At 61.0% G+C, this 15,734-nt stretch overlaps 1 protein-coding gene across 12 annotated transcripts; it reads left to right on the plus strand.

Moving 5' to 3' along the window:
- Positions 1–1,586: 1,586 nt before the first annotated feature.
- Positions 1,587–15,294, plus strand: DNMT3B (DNA methyltransferase 3 beta). 12 transcript variants are annotated; one of them, NM_001396842.1, is made up of 21 exons: positions 1,587–1,668; positions 2,388–2,469; positions 2,838–3,025; positions 6,322–6,466; positions 6,745–6,848; positions 7,230–7,382; positions 7,710–7,898; positions 8,582–8,740; positions 9,245–9,352; positions 9,525–9,666; positions 10,054–10,182; positions 10,372–10,416; positions 10,598–10,677; positions 10,899–11,011; positions 11,291–11,474; positions 11,722–11,806; positions 12,032–12,177; positions 12,257–12,347; positions 12,459–12,697; positions 12,828–12,913; positions 13,837–15,284. In NM_001396842.1, exons 3-21 carry the CDS (start codon positions 2,921–2,923, stop codon positions 13,976–13,978), a joined length of 2,445 nt encoding a protein of 814 aa, NP_001383771.1. In that variant the 5' UTR covers positions 1,587–1,668; positions 2,388–2,469; positions 2,838–2,920; the 3' UTR covers positions 13,979–15,284. The 12 variants fall into 12 exon arrangements, with proteins under 12 accessions (NP_001383771.1, NP_001383773.1, XP_046758836.1 ...); NM_001396844.1 differs by having other exon boundaries at positions 7,302–7,382; XM_046902881.1 differs by lacking the exon at positions 1,587–1,668 and adding an exon at positions 2,032–2,204 and having other exon boundaries at positions 7,302–7,382; positions 13,837–15,294.
- Positions 15,295–15,734: the final 440 nt, after the last annotated feature.

Genomic DNA, 15,734 nt, shown 5'->3' on the forward strand with positions numbered 1-15,734 from the left:
TGCCCATAAAATGACATACTTACTTTCTTGATGGGTAAGAAATAAACTCGCAGCATCTCTCCGCGGCTGTGTGCAGCGGTGCCGGGGTCAGGGTTTAGCTCATGATCTGCTCAGAGCGGCTTTGTTCAGTGCTGTGCCTTTTTCAAACCGTATGCACAGAAGTGCTCTCCTGAATTAAATGATAACCGAGGGAAGAGAGGGAAAGAGGCGTTTCCACGGGCAGGAGATTGATGGCAGGTCAGAGGGGCCAGCGGCGGCAGGAAGGTTTTGCCAGAAAGGGAGAGGAGCCGAGGGTCCTTGAAGTAAGGGCTAATTCCACTCCTCACAGTGGCTTGGAAACACACAGAAGCATTTCGCTTCTCAAAATTTGGAAAAACCAAACAGGATTGCTTGGATTTAATCTCTTCAGCAGAGCTGCAAATCAGCTTGAGGTTTATTTGGCGTGTGTTTATTTGAATGGTAATCTCCAGCATTCCCAAAGGCTTCCCCAGGCCAGATTTCTCGTCTCCTCCTCTTGTTCACTTGCGGGGCTTTTCTCTGCACATGCAGCCACATTTTTCATGCTCACGTTGTGCACAGTGGGGTGGTGGTGGTGTGGGGAACCTGCTGTATGGGCCTGTGGGCTGGGCCAGGCACTGCGTGCAGGTTGCTGACACTTTGGCTGCCTCATTTTTCCTCCTGGCCTTGAGAGCTTATTTCCATCACAGCAGGCTAACAATATTCCTTCTCCTTCCTGATATCCAGTTTTCTGCTGTACCCAGCAGCAATAACAAGAGAGCAGAGAAGATTATACCCCACGTGGACTCGGGATGCTTTGTCTGGGGCAGGGGACGTGCGGACTGTTTTCTTCGTCCCCAGTGCAGCCTTTCCAAGCGCTTGTCTCTGCATGGGAAAGGAAAAGGAGGAACAAATTATAAACTGTTGCAAAACTTGTGTGGCTTTGTCCATCCACACCATGGCGGAGGGCTGTGGGCAGGGAGAGGCTCAGCCCAGAGCGCCCGGCAGGGCTGGGGGCTGCACTGCAGGGGGCTGTAGGGCTGAGCCCCAGGGGGGATGTTGAAACCTGGGGGGGATGTTGAACCCTGGGGGGATGCTGAGCCCCGGTGGGATATTGAGCCCCGGGGAGATGCTGAGTCCCAGGGGGTTCCAGCACTGGGGATGGAGCACCACTGAGGGATGGAGACAACGGGGAGGTGGGGTGTGGGGAGGGGAGGATGTGTGGAACCCCGGGAAGTGGATGCGAGGCATGGTGGGGCGGTGGGAGAGGAGCCCCGAGCGATGCGGAGAGCCGTGGAGCGGTGGGGGAACGCTCGGAGCACCGATGGCGCGGGGCACTGGTGGAATGCAGGGCGCAGGGAGGAAACCGAGGCGGGGGGGACAGGGGAGCGGAACCCTGAGAGTGCCGGGCTCCTTGGGGGGGGGGCTGCGCAGCCCGGGGTCGGTGGTTGGGCCGGGGGGTGCGAACCTCGCCTTCCCCTCCCCTCCCCTCCCCCGCCGTGCGGCGTGGGGCGGCGGCGGCGGCGGCGAAGGAGGAGGGGCTGCCCAGCACGGGCAGGGTTAAAGCGCCATGTAACCGGAGCGCGGGGGCTGTCGGGGGGCCGGCCGGGGCGCGGGAGGCGGCGAGTGGCGGCGCGGCCCCGCTGGACGGCGCGTCCCGTCGCGGCGCAGGTGAGCGCGGGACCGGGCACCGGGGGGAGAGCCGGGGGTTCCGGGGCCCACGGGGCTGGAGCCGCGACGCATCCTCGTGGGCGGCTTTGTTGTGAGCGGCGGCGGCGGCGGGGGACAATGGGGCGGGCGGGGACGCGGCACCGGAGCGCGGCGCCGGGTCTTCGCGCGAGCGTCCCGGGCCCCCGTCGCTCCGTGCTCGGTTACGAGGCTCGCGGCACGGGGCAGCGGGCGGAGGGAAGGGCTGCAGGCAGCGGCCCCGCCGCCACTTGTTGCCGGCGCTCGGCCACGGGAGGGCTGCGGGGCTCGGCGAGGGGCGCGCCCCGGGCTCCCTCCTCTCCTCTCCCCGCCCCGCCGGTCCCGCCCGGCCCCGCCGGCTCTTGCCGCAACTTCGCGAGTTACCGACGGTGCGCGCCGCGGGGCCCGGCCCGGGGCTGTCACGGAGGGGGCGGTTGCTGAGCTCCTCCCGCGATGCCGGGACGGCACGGCAGACCACGGCAAAGCCACGGGGCCCCGCGTTCCCGACGGCGAAGCGACAAGTGATGCCTTCGGGGCTGGGAGGGTCCGGGGATGCTGCGGTCGCCATCCCTGCGGGCACTGGGGCAGCCGGGAGGGCTTCCGGGAGCCCGCGATGGCACCGGCCGTGCTCGGCATAAACACCTTTGTTTTCGTCTCCGTCGGCCGGCGATGTGTCAGTCCGTCTTCTTTCTCTCTTTCCGCAGGAGAGCGGCTCCCGGTGGTGCCTGAAGCGTGAAGTCCTCCCTCGAGCTGCGCACGGAGGGCAGCGGGCGGCCCGGAGCCGGGGTGCGCTCAGCTGCGGGGCAGCGGCCGGGGGGAGTGGGGGAAGCACCTCCACCTCCTCCTTCTCCTCGTTCTCCTGCCGCCGGGCCCGGGGAGCTCCCGGGGAGAGAGGCTACGGGGGCGTCCCTACGGTGCGGCAGCGCAGTGCCGGGGGCTGCGGTGACACCCTCGGGGCGAGGGGTCAGGGGGCGCTGGGTTGCCGTAGCCTGAAGAGTACCGTGGCGTCTGAAATCTCTGCACCGCAGGAGGATTTCCATTCCTGCCTTTCCCCGACCCGTAAAGAAGCGTCGGGTCGTCCCCGCGGTGGGAAGGGCGGGTGGGAGACGGGGACAGCGAGGTGTCATTGTCATCACTCCGTTCCCTTTGTGCAGGCCAGCGGGGATGCAGTAGCCGCTCCGTACCGACGGAACCCGGTGGCCACCACCTGCCCTGCCCGCCGGCACCGGGCACCGCGATGAGCATGGTAACGAGCCTCGAGCGGCTGGAGCAGCGGCTGGCCGTGATGGTGGCTGCCCAGGAGACTTCCCAGGCCTGGTCTTCGCTGGGAGAGGAGGGGCCGGTTTGTGGTTTTTTGTTTTGTTTTGTTTCTTTTCTTTCAAGCGAGCTTTTACGGAATGCAAAGGGGCAGTGGAGCACGGGGCGGGGGGAGGGGGCACAAAAGGGCTGCGGCGGTTCGGCGGGGAGCGGGGCAGGGAGGGCAGAAAAGGAAACGGGGGGGAAAATGGAGGGAAGTGCCGCAGCCCGGCGTGCGGGGAGGGAGAGCGGCAGCGGGGAAGGGGCCAGGCACAGGAAGCGGGCAGGGGAGGGGAGAGGCCGGCAAGTTAATGAGCATATCTGCCCCAATGCGCTCTCTTTCTTACTAAACCTTCAACCCGGCGACTCTTTTCTTCGCAGGATTAGAGGGAAATGTTCGGTTTCGGGGAGCGTTAAAGGCCATTTGTGTTGCGTGATCGCCCGGAGCCGGCTGCAGAGCCGGGGTTGGAGGGAGCCGGCCCCGACCATTGGGGGCTTTTAGGTCTTTTTGTTATTCAAACACGGCTTGGGTGATGGCTGCCATCCCAGCCATCGCGCAGTGCTTCCCTCCAGCCTTTTGATATGCATGCCCCTGTCTGGAGGCAAAGTCCGCCCGTCTCCCCTGCAATCTCTCCACCTACTGGGGAAACCGACCTGATAAGGGCCCTTCTTCTGTTTTCTTAAGAAGGAAAACTGAAAGCGGTCCGGAGCTGCCCCGGCCCCGAGGTGGGGCCCTCCAGGTGGGCTCTGCCCGGAGCTTGGCCGGACACAAGCGGGCACTCCCGGCCGCGGGCTCCCTAAGCAGTTAATGCCATGGCACGGGCTTCGAGCAGCTTGGCAAACCGTAAAGAAGCTGGTATTGCAAAACTAGGGCGGGATCTGGAGGCAGCGGGTTTATTGTCTCCATGGGGTATGGCTGCAGGGAACGTCCCGGTCACCGAGGCACTGTCATGGGCTGCCCGAGCGCCAGCTTCTCAGGGAGCCTCGAACTTCAGAGCTGGAATCCTGCAGTAGTTGGTTCTCCATAGGTCCTATGGGCTGCATCGCCGGAGCGTCTGTCTGCTTGCGTTCAGCTGCGGCGCTGCTTTTCTCCTCCTCCCCCCCCCCCCCGCTGCCAGAGAGAAGCATGTGAGGGGAGTGCTCTGTTTCTTATTATTTTCGTAAGGCCGTATCTGCACACGTTGGTGTGCTTCTGCGAGGGGAGGTGAGGACAAAGAGCTCCCCTTGCTTGCATGCAGCAGGCGGAGCTGCATGGACAGGGGTGACCGTGCTGGGGTGCACGGCTCCATGTCCTGGTGCAGAAGCTGGAAGGGGGAGGAGAAGGAATGGGGAAGCCAAGAGTTTAGCTTTGCAGCCTGTGTTGTGGTATGACGTTCCCTTTCCAGCTTGGGTATCAGAGGACAGTGATGGGATGTCCTTGAGTGATCCCAGGCTGTGCAGCTGGAGGAGTGCATGGAGGAAGCAGACCCCTGGGGCCGTCCTCCCCACACCTCAGTGCCACGTGTCCCCATCCCTTGCTGCCCTTCTCTGTCACATTTCTTGGTGCTGTCCTTGTCCATCACCTGTACTGAAGAGAGCAGTGCGTCTATACTCGGTTTCTGGGATTCTGAATGAGACACGTTTGTGAGATGCTCTGCTTAGGGTTAGGATGCTCTGCTTTTACTGGCAGCATCACTGCTGCCGATGATCTGGGGCCGGGGAGAGGATCCCCAGCAGCTGCTGTGCTGGGGCTGCATCTGCAAGCGGCCGGGGCAGCCGGGGGCATGCGGTGAGTCCAGGCAGCTCCTGGGAGTTGTTCACTGGTCCGGGAGCAGATGTGCCACAGCAGTGGGATTTCTGTGCACAGCTGTAGGGCTTTATGTGATTCAGGCTCCCGCCAGTGCAGTTTCCCTCCTCATCCCTTTGTTACAGAGCTGTGTTTCTGGCGGGGGGGGGGGGGAGGATGTGTGCCCGGGGTCTCTGCCCGGAGAGGTGGGGGCCGGGCACCTGATTCCCGTCGCATTTGGGTTTTACCGGGGTTTTAACGCAGCCCTCTGCGTCCAAAGCATAGAACCCTGGCTGGTCTTTGTTTGCCAGAGGTGCTGACAGATGATCTCAAACCAGAAATCTCAATTGTTAGCGAAGCAGTCAGAGGCGATGCCGAGAGCGGGGAGTGCTGGGGAAGGGGCGGCCGGGCCGGAGCCCGAGGCTGGGGGTGGGGGCTGCAATGCATCCCCCCCAGGGCCTTGGAGGGGCGAAGCCGATTTGCTCCCCGACTCCTCGAGCCGATCTGCGCGCTCCTGAGATGACGGCGCCGGCGAAGGGGCAAGTCGCAGCACAGACCCATAGCCCGGCAATGAGGCAGCTTCATTAGCACCGTCCTGGGTGCCTCTGGGAGAGTCTGGGAGCTTCTGGGAGCTGGCGCTTCCGAAAACACGATCCAGGAAGGGCAACCCGCGGGGAGGCAGAGGCGGCGGGCGCAGGCGAGGCGTGTCCCAATGCTCCCGGAGCCCTCCGCTTCCAGCGCTGCTGCTGTGAAATGGCTGCTGCGGGGCAGGGGGTGCTGCTGGGGAGTGGGAGAGGTCTCCGTGGCGGGAATGTTTGGCAACGCCCAGCTCGGGCTCGGCGCCGCTTTGCTCTTTTGGGGTCAATCTGCCTTTGGCCTCCGAGCTCCTGGCGGTTTTGGCTTTGCGGGGTCTGGTGAAAGCGTGGCTGGTGTGGCTACAGCCGCTGCAGGGAGCCGGGAGCTGCCTGACCCTGCGTGAGGAGCAGCAGGGCCGGCTGACGGGCAAATGGCTGCAGATGCAGATGTTTGCACCGGGCCGCGTGCCTCTGAGGGGGCTGAGCACGGCAGGCACGGGACTTTGGCCCCACGGTGCTGCTGGTCTGCAGTGCTCAGCCACTGCTGCAGCTGTGGGGTTTGCAGGGCAGGAGCTCAGTGCGTGGGGCTGGGGGCCGTGGGCAGGATTGTCCCCGTGTGCTCCATGCATGGAGGGCATTGGGAGGGTCTGAACCACAGCTGTGCATGGCGCAGAGCCTGGGAGTGCTCTGTGGACACGCAGGGCTGGGAATAGCTCTGGGAACAGCCCTGGTGCTTCTCTAGGGACGAATGTGTTGGGTCTGGGATTGCTGGAGTGTGTGAATCTGCAGGGCCACAGCTGGGAAGGTTTTGTCCAGGTGCCCATCAGCACCCAGTGTTGCTGCAGATGCATCCCCAGCCAGAGCCTTCTGCCTGCCCCCGCTGCTGTAGGAGAGCTGCTAAGGGAATAGGCTGTGCCTGGCCTGAATAGCTCATGCAACCCGCTCTGCCTTTCCGAGGGCTCTCTGGCTGGCCAAGCTTACCATCCCCTATTGCTTCCACAGGCAGCCATGAAAAAGGAGAAGAGCCACGGCCGGGATGAGGCGGACTGCAGGGCAGAGCTGATCCTCTTCGACGGGGACTGCACCGATCCCACTAAGGACACTGCTGCCCTGCTGCTGGAGGCCAGTGGGAAGCCCGGCGCCCCGGGTGAGTGGGACTGGGGGGGGTGTGCTGCTGGGGTTGCGATGTGCCCCAGCTTTGGAGTGCTTGAGTTGTGGCCCCCAGATTCTGGCTCTTAGTTGGCCAGGTCATGGGAGGGTTTCTGCTTTGGAAAGGGAGTAAATAGGAAGTAAACTTAATGGGACTGTCAGATGTCTTGCTCTCGCTGTGTTGTCTGCAAGATGAGGCTTCGATCTCTTCCCATCCTGACACACTGCTCTCATGAGATCGGCTCACAGAGCTGAGCCTGCTCTGCTCTCGCACAGATGCTGGGAGCCTGGGGCTGGCACCCCTGAAAAACAAGAGGGTGAGCAAGGACCTGTCCAAGGAGGAGCTGTCCTGGCCGCTCACACTGATGGAGCCACAGGAGGTGAGTGCAGGTTGGAGGTCTGCCTGTGACTGCGGCTTGGAAAAGAAAGAGCCATAAATTCAGCCGGGGTGACAGTTGTGCATTCCCACTACGCCACGTGCAGGGGCTGCTCGCTCACGGAGCCCCGCTGTAAAAGTCTCATTTCATTTCAAAAGCGCTGTGCCGGATGCTGGAAGCATGCCTGGTTTGGGCTGTTTGGTAAACTGTGGCTGCTGCAAACCACAGGGGAGAAGCTGCCCTCGGTGCCTCCAGGCTGTGGGGTCGAGCACACTCACGTGCAAGTGGGGTGTGCAAGTTCTGCCCGGAGTCTTCCTCTGTACCCTCATCTCCGATGCTGTCTGTGTCCCCGTGTGCTGCTCACCTCCGTGCTCCTTCCTACAGGTGCGGCCCCGGGGCAGTGCTGGCTGGGAGAGCAGCCTCCGACAGAAGCCCCCCGTCCGCCTCATCTTCCAGGCAGGGCAGACCCACCACGAGATGCAGATCAAGGAAAGCAGCAGCGTGGAGGCTCTCAGGGAACTGCCGGCTCCGCTGCGGGTGAGAGCTGTGGGACCTGGAGCTGTGTGCGGGGCTAGGGGGTGGCCTGAGTGCTGCATGCCCCACGCCTCAGTTTCCCTCTGTGGCGTATGTGCCTTTCAGTTGGGTGCTTTGACTGCCTTTGACTGTGAAGTGGAGGGAGGGAAGCAAGAGATGCCCCTTTTGCCGTGTGCCTTACGTACAAAGCAGTGCTCCCTTAGCTGCACCCAGCCCTGGACCCTCTGATCCCAGGCACAGAGGCTGGGGGTTGTGCTGTGCCGTAGGAGCAAGGTGATGGGGGCTGCTCCCTGTTCCCAGTGGGTTCTCACACCACTCCCTCCCGCACAGAGCTCCCGGAGGAGGACGGCCGTGCCTGTGCTCACCACCATCGACCTGACAGAGGAGGACTCCCGGGACTCGTCGCAGAGCAGCAGCACGCTGTCGGGGAGCAGCTCCCAGGAGGGCCAGAACGGCTCCACTGAGCTGGTGGCTGAGGAGCCGGAGAGCCGGGATGCGGGGATTGCTCTGGAGTACCAGGTAGATGGGGGGGTGGTGCTCTTCCAGCACCTCTTTCCTGTGCTGGGTGGAGGGACGGCAGTGGGTCAGTGCCCCCTGGGTGCTGGCAGCAGGGGCTGTGCAGGATGCGCACTGCCATGGGGCTGAGTGGTCTGTACTGTGTGCAGCTCGGCACTGCCAGCAGCCCTGAGTGCAGCACATGCCTGCTGGGAGCTGTGCCTGCAGGGATGGGCAGCTTCCTGCCCTCAAAGGTCTTTCTGTTGGGAGATGCTGATGGGGGGAGTGAAAGCGGAGTGATTTGGTGTGTGCAGTGCTGGGCTGCCTGCTGGAGGTTCTCAGCCACACCAACTGTCCCAGCTCCGTGTCTGCTCTTTGCTCTGCCTTGGTTCCTGCTCTGCCCTGGGGGCAGCAGAGGAGGGTGGGTGCCCTCTCACTGTGCTGCAGACAGATGAATGGGTTGCTGCCCCATGAGCAGGGGCTGCCTGGCATGTGGGACCCAGCTCTGGCTGCCTCAAAGCATTCAAGGGAGTCTGAGGACCGGCAGCATCCTTGCAGAGCTCCACACGAGTGCTGTTGCAGCTCTGCATGGTGCCCAGCCGTTCTTCTGCACCGCAGCACCCCAGGGCATCCTCGTGTGGGTGCTGGGATGAAGCGTGGGTGGGTTTGTGCTCCTGGCTCATCTGTGCGTTATCCTTTGCTTTCAGGATGGGAAGGAATTTGGAATCGGGGAGCTCGTCTGGGGGAAGATCAAGGGTTTCTCCTGGTGGCCAGCGATCGTTGTTTCCTACAGAGCCACGTCCAAGCGCCAGGCGGTGTCGGGCATGCGCTGGGTGCAGTGGTTTGGGGACGGGAAGTTCTCTGAGGTGAGCCTGCTGCTTCTGGCTGGGGGTGGGCTGGAGCCCCTCCTGCACCAATCCCCGTGATCTGAGCCCATCTCTGGGGCTGCCTGTGCCCAGGGGTGGGTCTGTGTGTCCAGCTGCAGCCTCCTCAGGGCAGGGAGTGCAGTGCTTTGCATGCTGCAGCTCTGGGGTGCTCTTCTGACTCCGGTGCTGGCGGCCCATCCCCTTCCCATCTTCCTTCCTGGTTTGTCCCAGCTGTCTCCGCTCACTCCGTGCCCTGCTGAGCACTGCCCTCCCACAGCCCCGTGCTGGGTGCCATGCTTGAGAGGCGCAGTGCCAGCAGAGGGTGCACGCAGCCCATCGTAGCCACGTGTGCAACGATTCCTCTGCCCGCCCTCCCTGCTGCAGCATGGCTTGCTCCATGCAAAGCTACTGCTGACTTCTCTGCCAGAGCTGTGCCACACCATATGAGGACAGGAGCGAGTCATGTCCTTGCTCAGCACTGAGGTTTTTGTCCCTCTGTCCCAGGTTTCTGCAGACAAGCTTGTGGGACTGATGGCCTTCAGGCAGCATTTCAATACTGCCACGTTCAATAAGCTGGTCTCCTACCGCCGAGCCATATACCATGCCCTGGAGGTACAACTGCAGAGCAGCTCTGGGCTCTGTGGGGAGCAGGGGGGGGGCAGCTGGGGGCTGGCGTGGCCGTGGCACTCCCAGTGCTGGAATCTGACAGCTGCTGCTGTTGGGATGGGAGGGGACCATCCCCCCCTATGCCTTGTCACTGTGCTCCACTGCCATCCTCTTGCAGGTTGCCCGGAGCCGCTCGGGGAAGACATTCACATCTGCCCCTGGGGAGTCCCTGGAGGAGCAGCTGAAGCCCATGATTGATTGGGCGCTCACTGGCTTCAAACCACTGGGCGTCAAAGGGCTGCAGCCACCCAAAAGCTCAGGTGGGCTGGTGGTAGGAGCCGGGGGTCCAAAAAGCCTCCAATGAAATGTGATCTGTGGCCACCCGGGGATGTGGATCTGGGGGCAGCAGTGGGAGCACAGACCCCGTGGGGAGGGGAGCAAACGTAGTCAGGGTCCCACTCAGCTCCTCTCTCGGGTCATCTGCTGAGAGGGGGAAGAAGAAGGAGCAAAACTGGCAGTTCTGCCCTACAGTGGATGCCAGTGGGCAGAGATGATCTCTGCTGATTTGCAGGGCGTTGGCATCCCATATGAGCACTGCACCCTGGGGTGAGCCGGAGCCTCGAGGAAGGGCTCTGGGGTGGGACTGTGACAGAGCTCAGGGGGTGATGTCCCCACGTGTCCCCACTGGAGCTGCCTGTCCCTTGCAGAGAACGGGGCCCTGAGGAACGGCACAGAGGAGGTGCTGTGCCTTGAACATTGTCCCCCCACCAAGAGGCTGAAGAGCAACCCCTGCAACAGCAGCAAGGAGCAGCGCATGGAGGAGGACCAGACCCGAGGTACTGGGCTGTGGTGTGAGCAGTGCGTGGGTTCCTAAGTAAATCACAACCTCTGTGCTCTGGCTGGGCTCACTTGTGCCTTAAAGGCCAAACTGTGACTGCAGAACTGCAAGCCGGGCTCCGTTAGCTGCTCAGCGTGGAAGTTACTTTATGGAATGCTAAATCCGTTTTGTTTGTTTGTTTTTAAAGAACAAATGGTTTCCGAAGTTACGAACAACAGCGGGAGTCTGGAAGGTAACTATTAGCCTGTTCCATCCTGGTACAAGGGCTGGGAATGATGCAAGTGCTGGCTGGGGGCAGGGCTGCAGGACTGGGACCTGCCTACAGCTGGGGCAGTGTCCCCAGCCCCGCTTGGTCCCTTGGCCATGGGCTGTAAGGAGCCACGGGGTGAGTGGAGCTCTCTCTCTGCCCTCAGACAGCTGCTTGTCGTGCGGGAGGAGGAACCCAGCCACCTTCCACCCGCTGTTCGAGGGGGGCCTGTGCCACACCTGCAGGGTAAGAGTGGCCAGCAGGGCTGGTGGGGATGATAGGGGAAACTGCCAGACCCGACCCTGCCATGCCCACTGCAGGGTCATCCCTTGGCATGGTCCCCTCTCGGTTCCCTGTGTGCTGTGGGTGGTGCCCACGAGGTGCTGAGGATGCGCATCTCTGAGCTTGGGGGTAGGGGGGAGCTGAGCACGGATCCTGATGCTCTCCTCCTATCTGCCCTCTGCCAGGATAGATTCCTGGAGCTCTTCTACATGTACGACGAAGATGGCTACCAGTCCTACTGCACCGTGTGCTGCGAGGGCAAGGAGCTGCTGCTCTGCAGCAATGCCAGCTGCTGCAGGTGGGCCCTCCCCCTGTGCCCTGGTGCCCCCTGCAAAGCTTGATGCTGGACTGTGGGCCAGGGGGGGAGCAGAGCACTACACTGGGGCAAAACAGAGCTGCCTGCACTTGGACAGGTCCTGGGGAAGGTGGTAGGACATTTACCCAGGCCCAAGTCACATCAGTCTGTGTCAGCAGCCCTAAATCCTGGGATGCTGTCGGTTGGGGAGTGCGTCCTTCAAAATGGGACAGGGCTGTGGGAGAGGCTGGGCTGACACCCAGGGGTGCTGTGTCTGGGCAGGTGCTTCTGTGTGGAATGCCTGGAGGTCCTGGTGGGACGGGGCTCGTCAGCCAAAGCAAAAGAGCAGGAGCCCTGGAACTGCTACATGTGCCAACCCCAGAGGAGCTATGGGGTGCTGCAGCGCCGGCAGGACTGGAGCTCACGTCTGCAGGACTTCTTCACCAGTGACAAGGGGCAGGAATACGTAAGGGCTGGGGGCGGTGAGCCTGGGGCACAGGGCTGGGGGAGAGGGGAGGGTGGGGGTAGTGGTCCCAAAATCCCCTGGCTCTGCCTCAATCTCATCTAGGCTATCCAGGTGTGCTGGGCTCATCCCCCCCATGGGTGCTCCCTGTGGAGGAAACTGGACTTGGGGAGCATTGCAGCACTGCCCTGAGCTCCATAGGGCTCTGCTGCAAGAGGAAACGGGGTCTCACTGCTGTCTTCCATTACAGGATGCACCCAAAATCTACCCAGCGGTGCCACCAGCCAAGAGGAGACCCATCAGAGTGCTCTCTCTGTTCGATGGCATAGCAACAGGTGAGGTGCTGGAAGAAGGCTCTGAGGGCTGTGCCGTTGCCTCAAGCCTATCAGAAAGCTTGGGGAGAAGGGGATGGGGCAGGTGCATCCCCATCGATGGAGGCAGGGAGGAGAGCAGGGGGTGGGGATGGTGCCCATAGGCTGTCTGGCTGCGTGGATGCACTGGCTGCACTGTGGGCACTGTGGTCCCAGTGCAGTGCCCTTCAGCCCCCCATCCTCGGGCAGGGTACCTGGTGCTGAAGGACCTGGGCATCCAAGTGGAGAAGTACATCGCCTCCGAGATCTGTGAGGACCCCCTGGCAGTGGGCACCGTGAGGCACGAGGGCAACATCACTTACGTGCACGACGTCAGGAACATCACCAAGAGAAATGTGAGCTGCGCTGCTCTTGGCTCAGGGAGGGTTGGGTGGGCGCTGTGCCCTGATAACCAGCAATGTCTGCCCGCTGCAGATCGAGGAGTGGGGTCCCTTTGACCTGGTGATCGGCGGCAGCCCCTGTAATGACCTCTCGCTCGCCAGCCCGCCCAGGAAGGCTCCGTACGGTGAGGCTGCTTGGCCCCACGGGGCTGGGAGCCCCCAGGCTGCCTGGGGCCGACGACGCAGCTGTGCGGTGGCTCCGTCCGGGGATACGTGCCAAGCGCTGTCTCCCCCAGGCCCACCAGAGCCCGTCCCCACACCTCAGCCAAACCTGCGGGGCCGCGGGCGGTCCCCTCCTAACACCCCTGCTGGGTCCCCCCGCACGGAGGGCACCGGGCGGCTCTTCTTCGAGTTCTACCATCTGCTCAACTACGCCCGTCCCAAAGCTGGAGAGGAACGGCCCTTCTTCTGGATGTTTGAGAACGTGGTGGCCATGAGGGTCAACGACAAGAGGGACATTTCTCGGTTCCTGGAGGTAGGGATCGCTGCGGCTTTGGGAAGGGCGCAGGAGTCGGGGCGCCCACATGTATCCATGGGAGGATGCTCCCAGCGCAAGGCTTGCCCTGACCCCTCTGCTAACATGCTCTCCCTCTCTCGGGCCGCAGTGTAACCCCGTTATGATCGACGCTATCAAGATCTCAGCTGCACACAGAGCTCGCTACTTCTGGGGCAACCTCCCAGGGATGAACAGGTAACGTTCAGCCATGGTTTTGTTTTGTTCGTGGTACTGGTAAGGTTCTGAGCTGCTCAACACTGCAGCGTTGCTGTCCCCAGAGCTGCAACCACCGGAGGGAAGTGTTGCTGCTGCACGCAGTGCTTGGATGTGTGCAGAGCTGAGCCCAGCTCGAGGCGCTGTTCACACCTTATAGCAGCCCCCAATTCACTGCAAGGTGCAATGGGATGAGTGGGGGTAGAGCAGGCTGCATTTGCCAGCAGTCCTGCACTCCACATGCTCTCAGCAGCACAAGGTGGAGTTTTCACTTACTAAGGCCTCAGCCAGCAAACAGGCTCTTTTTTTCTTTCACTTGTTTATATTTAAATTGCCAATATTTATTGGAATTAAAACTAATTAAAGCTGAGCCAGAGGCGTGCAGGGTTTTGAAAGTTAAACAGCAATTACTGAGCCTTTGTCAGGCCGTGCCCTTGGAGATGTGGCAGTTGAACTCCAGTCCAACCAGTGGAAGCACCAGTGTTACCCAGAGGATCCCAGGGCAGTGCTGGGAATAGGTTTCATGGCAGCAGGGACAGGAGCACGGGGCCGTGGGCTCAAGGCTCCTCTGAAAGTGTTACCAGGAAAAATGGGCAGTGGGGATATGGGATGCCATTGCACAACCTATGCAAGGTGCTCTGAGATGGGCGGGCAGTAAGCACCAACCAAGATTACTCTGTATTTCTGACCTTAGTGAGTCATTTCTCCAGGCTCCCACGCTGCCTTCCCTTGGTTGTGGTACTTGTCTGTGGTACCACCAGGGTCTGGTGGCACTGGGGTGTGATGGCACTGAGGTCTGGTGGCACGTGGGGACTATGAGGGGTGGCTGCGAGGCCAGGAGGCTGGATGGGGGCTGTATGGGTGCAGGGCAGCTGCTGAGCATCACCCATTCCTCTGCCCTGCAGGATCTTTGGCTTCCCCCTGCACTGCACCGACGTCTCCAACATCAGCCGCGGGGCTCGCCAGAAGCTGCTCGGGAGGTCCTGGAGCATCCCTGTCATCCAGCACCTCTTCTCCCCTCTCAAGGATTACTTTGCCTGCGAGTAGCCCACGCTGCATCCCTCGTCTCTCCGTCCCAACGCAGCTCTGCTGCCCGGGGAGGGCTCAGCCCTGTGCCCACCATTCCCAGCACTGTGCCCCCGCTGCCGCAGGGCTCGGGAAGCGCCTTCAACCAAAGAACCTGGCCGGGTGCCTTCCTGACAGGGACTACAGCCAGCGCTGCCTGGGAAATGATGGACAAAACGAGCTTTAATCACCCAGCACAAAGCTGCGTGCATCACTGATGAGGCGAGAAGTCTCCTCCAGAGCATTAAACATTCCACTTGAGCCCAGAGCTGGGAAGCAGTGAGTGGTGGAGGCAGCTGCTGGCGTGCTGCAAATGTGGACTGCAGAGCTGCTCACCTCCTAAACAAGCATAAACCTCTCTTGAAACGACTGCCAAAAACCCTCAAGCTGCAGCAGCAGGTGTGAGGGCCCCAGGTCAGGTTATGTACACTGAACGTGCAGAACACACAAACCAAATCTTTTTTTTTGTTTTTGATTTTTAAGACCTTTTTGTAAAACTTTTACATTTTGTTGTTTAACGTCTATTGCTGCTTTAAGGCATTACATACGAATGTGGAGACTCCTAGACCTGAATGTAGCTGAGACTGAACTGTGAGCTGATAGAATTACTTTTCTAGTTAGGGAGATACTGTTTTATGTGTTCAGCTGTAGTTTACGGATATTCACTACGTCCTTTTCCAGGCATTTCCCTTTTTTCTCCTGACGTTTCAAAATGCTGCTGAGGGGGTTGGATGGTTACACTGGGGCAGGGAAATGGGGCTGTTCTGAGAATGAGTGCATGGGGTGGGCAGGGTGGGCGCTGTTGTCCCCCCCCTCCCCCCCCGTGCTCTCACCCAGCAGCAGCCCAGGACTGTGGGTGCCACCGGGCTGCCCACCCCTCTGCCACCCCATTCTATGAGTTTTGTTCCTTGGAGCCACGTGGGCTCCCCTCAGTCGCATCCTCTGTTTCATGTGCTGGATCTCACCTCCCTTCAGTCTGATCAAAAGGAAAAGAGAGAAAGAAAGGACTCGGGGAAAGCAAACAAAGATAAAAGGGGAACAAGAACGGTCCTCGCGTTAAGCTGACTTGATGAGAATCGCAGTAGACAAGTCTTCCTTGGAACGCTGCCTTTCATGGTGTGCTCATCAACACATTGCAAGGAGAGGTACAGCTCAGAAATGCCTTTTTTTAATGCTTTGTAAAGGTTTCTAACTCTCCCTGGTGCTATTTTTTTAGTTAAAGGATTTTTGATGTCCAAAGTTTTGTGGGTTTTTATACAATCTTTTAAAATAAGAGAAAAAAAAAAAAGCCAAACAAACGCTTTGTTTTGTTGAATGTGTTTCAGAGGGGGGTGGTGGTCTTTTTTTTGTATTGGGAACTCAAAACGGTGCCTTGGCCGAGCAGTTTACCGATTTTTTCGTATGGGGAAGGGAATGGGATCGATGATGTCGCGTTTGCCATGCAGCACCACGGAACTAAGAGATAAAAAGCGGTGTTTCCATACGAGCGGGCGGCGCGCATTGCACGCACCGCGTTCATTCATCGCCGAGCCCCGCCGGCACGCGGCCTCCCGGCGAGCGCTAATGAATGGGCCGCGGAGCGGGCGGGGCTAGCGGGACCCGCCAATCACAAGCGAGCACTCGGAGCGGTGGGCGGAGCCTCGGGGTGGCCCCGCCTCCCCCGCACGCGCACGCCGTTCTTCCTGCGCTGCGGCCGCCGTGACGTCGCGCGGGTGACGTGAGCGCGCCGCGTGCGCGT

This window comes from Gallus gallus, chromosome 20, assembly GCF_016699485.2.
Source record: "Gallus gallus isolate bGalGal1 chromosome 20, bGalGal1.mat.broiler.GRCg7b, whole genome shotgun sequence".
Lineage (NCBI taxonomy): Eukaryota > Metazoa > Chordata > Aves > Galliformes > Phasianidae > Gallus > Gallus gallus.

What these genes read in the sequence shown, in the direction of transcription:
- DNMT3B (XM_046902878.1), top strand. Translation starts at nt 2,921, where the DNA reads ATGAGCATGGTAACGAGCCTCGAGCGGCTGGAGCAGCGGCTGGCCGTG. An exon ending in GGATTGCTCTGGAGTACCAG is followed by an intron (nt 7,899 to 8,581) that starts GTAGATGGGGGG and finishes CTTTGCTTTCAG; the next exon opens with GATGGGAAGGAATTTGGAAT. An exon ending in AACCTCCCAGGGATGAACAG is followed by an intron (nt 12,914 to 13,836) that starts GTAACGTTCAGC and finishes TCTGCCCTGCAG; the next exon opens with GATCTTTGGCTTCCCCCTGC.